The sequence below is a fragment of the Penaeus vannamei genome, chromosome 2 (genome assembly GCF_042767895.1).
Source record: "Penaeus vannamei isolate JL-2024 chromosome 2, ASM4276789v1, whole genome shotgun sequence".
In the NCBI taxonomy this organism is placed as follows: Eukaryota; Metazoa; Arthropoda; class Malacostraca; order Decapoda; family Penaeidae; genus Penaeus; species Penaeus vannamei.
In genome coordinates, this window is record NC_091550.1 from 46,953,221 (window position 1) to 46,960,720 (window position 7,500).

Below are 7,500 nucleotides of genomic sequence, written 5' to 3' on the forward strand. Positions count from 1 at the left end.
GAGGGAAGGAGAGAGAGTGGTAGAGAGTGTGGTAGAGAGAGTGGTAGAGAGAGTGGTAGAGAGAGAGAGAGAGAGTGGTAGAGAGAGTGGTAGAGAGTGTGTAGTAGAATAGGAGAGAGAATAGAGAGTGTGTGGTAGAGAGAGAGAGAGTGTGTGGTAGGGAGAGAGAGAGTGTGTGTGGTAGAGAGAGAGAGAGTGTGTGGTAGAGAGAGAGAGAGAGAGTGTGGTAGAGAGAGAGAGAGTGTGTGGTAGAGAGAGAGAGAGAGACGTGTGTGGTAGAGAGAGAGAGAGAGTGTGTGTGGTAGAGAGAGAGAGAGAGTGTGTGTGGTAGAGAGAGAGTGTGTGTAGTAGAGAGAGAGAGAGTGTGGTAGAGAGAGAGAGAGAGAGAGAGAGAGAGAGAGAGAGAGAGAGAGAGAGAGAGAGAGCAAAAGGGGACGAGATTAGAAACGGGAAGGAAGACGAGAGAGAGAGGGAAAGAGAGGGATAGGATCCAACGACAGAGGCAAAGCTCAAGCCAAACTTCCCAAGTGTCCCCCTCCCCTCCCTGCCCTCCCTCCCCCTCGAATTAGGAACACAATTAAAACCGACGACGACGGATTCTGTCCAGGCCTCGCGCGGCCATTTCTGTATTCACGAAAGCCTCTTGGGTCTCACTCCGAGGTACTCACGACGACGCCCATGGTGTTCGTGCTGGGTGTGAGTAGCTCGTTCGTCTCTTCTGGTGTTTAGAGAGAAAGAGAGAGAGACAGACAGACAGACAGACAGACAGACAGACAGACAGACAGACAGACAGACAGACAGACAGACAGACAGACAGACAAAGACTCGACTTCTGGCCGTTTAACTTCTTTTCTGGCCTGCCTTTCGTCTCCCCTCTCGTCCCTCTTTCCCTCTCCTTTGCTCCCTGTTCCCTTGTCGCTTCCTCTCATTTTCCCACTCCCTTCCTTTCTCTTCCTCCCCGTTTCCTTCCCTCTTCCCCTTTCCCTTCTCATCTCTTCCCCTCTCCCATCCTCCCCGGCCCCCTTGTCCCTTCATAATCCGATGATGCGACGCCGTCAGATGAAAGAGGAAAAGCTGTTTGTTGTCAAGGCGAGGAAGCGAAAACCGCCTTCGGAGCAATCAGTCTATATGGAGCGCCGCCCGTGATGAAAAGAATTCCGCCCGCACTTAATTGTGTTGTTGTAAGAGCCGGCCACTTCGCTGTCTCGGCTAAGGGGGAGGGGGAGGGGTGGCGGGAGTGGCGTGCCTAGTTCGCGAAAGTGCTGAGAGAGAAGGGCCTGCATTTGCTCTAGGATTGGATCGGCGAATTTGCGTTTTGCTCGGTATTTCGTCTACTTCTTTTTCTTTTTCTTCTTCTTCTTCTTTTTCTTGTTCTTGTTCTTCTTCTTCTTCTTCTTCTTCTTCTTCTTCTTCTTCTTCTTCTTCTTCTTCTTCTCCTCCTCCTCCTCCTCCTCCTCCTCCTCCTCCTCCTCCTCCTCCTCCTCCTCCTCCTCCTCCTCCTCTTCCTCCTCCTCCTCCTCCTCCTCCTCTTCCATATTTAGATGAATGTTTTGGAAGCCGTTTGTTGTTATGTAAGACACAGTACCAGAGTAACAACTATTATATTTCATTTTCATCTATTTATTTTTATTTTTGAATTGTTTTTTCTAAGATTGAAAGCGAAAGAGGAAGGAAATACGTGAAAGAAAGAGAGCAAAAGGCAAAACGAAAGGTCAGGAGTAAGTGATTCAAGTAGGAAGGGGGAATGAGTAAGAGAATTGAGTAAGAGGAAGACAGAAATACAGATTACGCAATGGGACGCTCACGCTCACGCTCTCTTTCTCTCTCTCTCTCTCTCCCTCTCTCTCTCTCTCTATTCCTCTCTCTCTCTCTCTCTCTCTCTCTCTCTCTCTCTCTCTCTCTCTCTCTCTCTCTCTCTCTCTCTCTCTCTCTCTCTCTCTCTCCCCCTCTCCCTCTCCCTCTCTCTCGTAGCTAAATCCAGAACCCGGAAGCCCGGAGCACAAAGCGACGTCGATTAATCCAATTCCGACGGACAGCGATTTCGTGGGTCGAGGGCAGCCCAGGTAGCAGCAGGGAGGGACGTGTTAATCGCGCCGGTAGAGTAGCGGCTGATTATCTCCTTCCTGGGGATTAAGGAGGACGGAGAGAGAAAAAGTAGAGAGGATTAGGTTGGATAGGTTTGTGTTTTTCGTGTGGGATGGAGGATTTAGTTCTTCGTGTTTTTTTGTTTTTTGGGGGGTCTCTTTTTGGTTTCTCTCTGTTTCTCTCTCTTCCTTCCCCTCCCCTCCACCTCTCCCCTCTCCTCTTCCCCCTTCCCTCTCCCCTCTTCCACCTCCGCCTCCCCTACTCTCCCTCTAGGATCATCGGCACGAAGGAGTCCATATGTGTATCATGTTTTATTCATCCTGAACATTATCGTTGACGCAAGAGATGTGAGTCTGCGTCGAAAATACTTTAAAGACCGAGTGCAGAGAACCCTATTACAGTGGGATTGAAGCACGAGCGACCACGGGGAGAGCGATGTAAATTCTGCACCGGAAGGGATTGTCCGAAAGCGGGTACATACGTTTTAGTTTCCATTTGTTGATGGCTGTTTTAGAATGCCTGCTTATTAAGGGGAGGGGAAGGCGGTGAGGGCTGTTAGGCAAAGGAATTTAGTCTCATTTGAGTATGTATGTTTATAATATTTATAGGCTCTTTTTAAGCTTTTGTTATAATGACTGGTCAGTTGAGTTCACGCTGATTGACATGGATGTTCTTTCCCCCCCTTCGTTCCCCCCGTGCGGTGATGGCTGTGGCTGTGTCGAGGGCAGGCGACTTTAGCAGCACCACCACAGGTACAGTGCTCCCGCCAGGGGTGTTCGCTCTCGCACCTGCAGGACCTCGGCGAGTGTCGCGCGGCCGCCCTCGCTCTTGCTGCTGCTGGATGCTTAGACAGGCCCTGTGGTTCGCGTGGGCTCCATCTGGGGGTCCTTGCGGGGGTCCCATAAGGTTCCCTCGGGGGTCCTCGCAAGGGCGGCCGCGGGGGCGAGCTCGCGTGGGGTCCGCTCCTCGGCTGGGCCTCTCGGGACAGTCTTCCAGTCGCGCACTTCCTCTTCCTCCTGCTTCATCGTCTCGAATCTGAAATATCTATTGTTATTATTTGTTTGTGTATTTTTCTCTCTTTCTGCGTCTGTCAATGAATGGAGATTATGATGTGCATGAAAGCATTGTTATTTTCCCTCCCCTCAGAGACCAAGTTGGCAGTGCACCCGTTTACCATCAGTGCCATGAGCATGACAGGTAAACCAGTGTGGGGAGGGAGGGAGGGAGGGAGGTATGAGGGGGAAGGGGGGGGAGTTGGGGTTAGGGTGGGGGTGTGGAAGCTGCCACCATACACCTTTTTGTTGTTGTTGCTTCAGATCACTTTTTTTGAAAAGAAACCTCTGAATTTTCTTTTCTTTTGATTCTCTTCTCTCTCTCTCTCTCTCTCTCTCTCTCTCTCTCTCTCTCTCTCTCTCTCTCTCTCTCTCTCTCTCTCTCTCTTCTCTCTTCTCTCTCTCTCTCTCTCTCTCTCTCTCTCTCTCTCTCTCTCTCTCTCTCTCTCTCTCTCCCCCCTCTCCCTCCCTCTCCCTCTCTCTCCCTCTCTCTCCCTCTCTCTCCCTCTCTCTCCCTCCCTCCCTCCCTCATTATGTCACGATACATTTTTCTGGCTGTGCTTTTTTTTCCCTCCTGGCGGAATAGCTGTATTTCAAAGGATTGCGTTCTAACATGGCCGCTTTGCACTCTGCTGCAGGCACCGGCGTCGGAAGCTGATTAAAGGGGGGAAGGGGGGGGGTGCCACACTGGCTATGTTCCTAGCACTTCCGCAAGCATGACTAATATGCGCACTCTGCACGCTATCACACTAATCGTTGTTATAAGTGTGTATTTTTGTGTAATATTTTTTGAACGAAATTAATGTTTGCCTAAAATTTATGATGTCTCCAGTTTCTCTTCTAATATGTCTTTGCTCCTCCCAGTCTCTGTTCCACTCTCTCTCTCTCTCTCTCTCTCTCTCTCTCTCTCTCTCTCTCTCTCTCTCTCTCTCTCTCTCTCTCTCTCTCTCTCTCTCTCTCTCTTCTCTCTCTCTCTCTCTCTCTCTCTCTCTCTCTCTCTCTCTCTCTCTCTCTCTCTCCCTCTCCCTCTCCCTCTCCCTCTCCCTCTCTCCCTCTCCCTCTCTCTCTCTCTCTCTCCCTCTCCCTCTCTCTCCCTCCCTCTCCCTCCCTCCCTTTCCCGCTCCCTTTCTCCCTCTCTCTCTCTCTCTCTCTCTCTCTCTCTCTCTCTCTCTCTCTCTCTCTCTCTCTCTCTCTCTCTCTCTCTCTCTCTCTCTCTCTCTCCCTCCCTCCCTCCCTCCCCTCCCGCCCCTCCCTCCCTCCCTCCCTCCCCTCCCTCTCTCTCTCTCTCTCTCTCTCTCTCTCTCTCTCTCTCTCTCTCTCTCTCTTCTTTCTCTCTCATATCACCTTCCCAACACCACTATCTCACTCGCATTCTCACATTCTCCTATTCATACGTAAAGAGATTCGAATACGCTCACACACATAACATTATGATACGCAAGGTCGTTAGAGGAGAGACATAAAAAAGATACAAATGATAAAGAAAAAAAAGTAACTTCTTGGAAAATTATCCCCTACAGCGTCCTCCCCCCCTTCCCCCTCCCCCTCCGCACCTCGATCCTGTCCCTTGGCGTCTGTCATTTCCTCATGATGGAGCCCCCCCCCCTCCCCGCCCCTCCACTTTCCTTCGCTCCTGTGGTCTCATCCTTATTCTGTATTCCCTGCCCGTCCCCCTCATCTTCCCTTTTCGCCTGCCCATTTCCCTATTTCCCCTTTGCCCTTCCTTACCCATTTCCTTATTCCTTTCCCTGCCCATTTCTCAATTCGTCTCCCTTTGTGTTTCCCTCTTCCCCTCCCTACCCATTGTCCAATTCCCCTCCCTACCCATTTCCCAATTCCCCTCCCTACCCTTGCCTTACCCATTTTCCTCTTCCCCTCTCTACCCATTTTCTTATTCCCTTCCCTTCCCATTTCCCTATTCCCTTCCCTCATCCATTTTCTTCCTCTCCCTACCCATTTCCCTATGCCACTCGCTGCCCTATTTCCTTTCCCTACCTATTTTCCTATTCCCTTCCTTACCCATTTCCCAATGAAACCCTCACCGACGTTGTTGAATCCGGGAGGCATCATCCGTAGAATATGTTTATGTCGTAAATCTGAAAAAAGAGAGAAAATAAAAGAGAAAGGGGATAGATATGCCGATAAAGAGAACATACGGAAATGGAAAATAAAGAAATTGAGACGTGAATGATTAAAGAAGAATAAAAAAAATGCCATAAAAGGGGAGGGGGATATTTCGATAAAAAAAGTCCAAAAGTAAAAGGATAAATTTGGTGTCCCTGGCGTTCGTACCCAAACCTCTCTCTTTCACTAGCCAGTGATCTCACTTGCTAGCTCTTCCACTAGGTCTTCCACTGGCCCTTCCACTGGCTCTTCCACTAGCTCATCTACTAGGTCTTCCACTGGCTCATTTACTAGCTCATCCACAAGGTCTTGAACTAGCTCTTCCACTGGCTCTTCCACTAGCTCATCTACCAGGTCTTCCACTAGCCCTTCCACTGGCTCTTCCACTAGCTGTTCGTCATTCTGGGACGACGATGACCGAAGATTTTTTTCTTAAGGATGGATACGAGACAATGAAGGTCGTTTTTTGAGATTACTTGATGAGGTCGTCTTAGCTGAGCCGGGGTAAAAGGCGGGGGAGACGGGTTTGCCTTCTGCTTTTCTTCTTCGTCTTCTTCTTCTCATCTTTCTTCTTCTCCTCATTTCATCCTCCTCCTCTCTTTCCTCCATTTTCTCTTCCTTCTCATCCTCTCCCGTCCTTTCTACCCTCTCCTCTCTTCTCTTCCCTCTCATCTCTTCTCTTTCTTCTCTCCCCTCTTCTCTTCTCTATCCCGTCTCCTCCTGCCCCACCCCTCCCACCTCTTCCGTTCATTCGTTAGTTCTTTGGGATGATTTGTCCTTTGCGATCGTCCTTTGTTTGTTTGTTTGTTCTAAAGGGAGGAAGAAATTACGTACAGTCCTAGAGTGAGGTGGGAGTATTTGATTAATTTGAATGTTGAACTAAGACTCATTTTATTTTATTTTAGGTTTTATCGTGCGTAGATGTAATTGTTTTTATAGTTGTGTGTGGATTATAGATATGTAGAATTATTATTGAGAGTAAAACAGAGGCATTGCGTATGATCTTGGTGTAAAAATGATTTGATGTTCTGAGAAGCAAGGATGTCATTAATACCTGTAGTATCATGATTATACACGCACGTGTCAATACTTTTATGTTATGAATAAGAAAAAAACGTTATCCATTCTAAATGCAGGTAATGGAAACGAAATTAAATGAATATACCAGTTTGGTTTAGCTGTGCAACGCGGTATTTCATTGGCAAAGCGCTTTCCAAGTTTGTTTTAGTCGGTGCCTGTGTATCAAAGCGTGGAGGTGTTGCGGGGAAGAGGGGCACACGAGGCTCCGATACAGAAAACGGGAAGGTAATGATGATGAGGGTAACTTCGGGAAAATATATGTCGTGGTACCTGATGCGCTGTGGCGGTGTTCTTTGGTGTTCAGGGTTTTTTTTTCTGTGGAGACGGGAGAAATTCTGCATAATTTTGTTTATTTATTTGAGTTTTGAAGAGGAAATCGATCGTGAGAAATAGATGCGCTGTACAAAAATAAATAAATAGATAAATAGAGAAACTGAAAATAATGCAAATGTTCGTAATGCGTTTCTTAGGTCCCTTATAGCCTCTTGACTCAAGCAGATGGTACATTAATAAATATATTTTCTAATTGTGCGTTATCCCCATGTACTAAATCTCTTACAGGATCGTAAACCATTTAAAATTCGCTCTCTCTCTCTCTCTCTCTCTTTATTTATCTATCTCAGTGTCTCTGTCTCTCTCCTCTCTCCCTCCTACTTCGCCTCCTCCCTCCTCCTCCTCCTCCCCCACTCCCTCCCTCCTCTTTCCTACTCCTCCTCCTTCTTCCTTTTGTCACTATCCCCCGTACACAAAACAACATAAAATAGACCATGATAACGCTTATCCCAGAGAATCCCTCAAGGAGAGGGCTGTCCCCTTAGCGAGCAAGGCTTTTGAATCCTCTTTTTTCCTCCTTCCTTCCCTCAGAGGACGAGGACGAGGAGGACGTGAGCGAGTCCGGCCGCGACGACGTGTCCAACACCCTGAAGGTGCTGACAGCCAAGCTGGAGGACCTGCGCACGTGCCACGACCTCATCATGAAGCACGGGGCGGCGCTGCAGAAGTCCCTGGCCGAGCTGGAGGCCCTGGACAGCACGCAGGACCTCACCGCCAAGATCAAGACGGTCAACGAGAGGGCCACGCTCTTCAGGATCTCGTCCAACGCCATGATAAACGTGAGTGTTCATCTTTCTTTTTTTTTGGGGGGGTTGTTTTTTTATGT

At 48.6% G+C, this 7,500-nt stretch overlaps 1 protein-coding gene across 14 annotated transcripts in view; it reads left to right on the forward strand.

Annotated features, from left to right (window-relative positions):
* Positions 1–7,500, forward strand: part of Osbp (oxysterol binding protein) — a 337,878-nt gene that overhangs the window by 146,121 nt on the left and 184,257 nt on the right. For 7 of the 14 annotated variants that reach the window (XM_070133814.1, XM_070133832.1, XM_070133858.1 and 4 more), the window contains exons 3-4: positions 2,814–2,837; positions 7,206–7,453. In XM_070133814.1, the coding sequence (XP_069989915.1) occupies positions 2,814–2,837; positions 7,206–7,453 (272 nt within the window). The remainder of the gene's footprint in view (positions 1–2,813; positions 2,838–7,205; positions 7,454–7,500) is intronic. The other 7 variants (XM_070133810.1, XM_027381268.2, XM_070133845.1 and 4 more) reach the window with 1 other exon arrangement.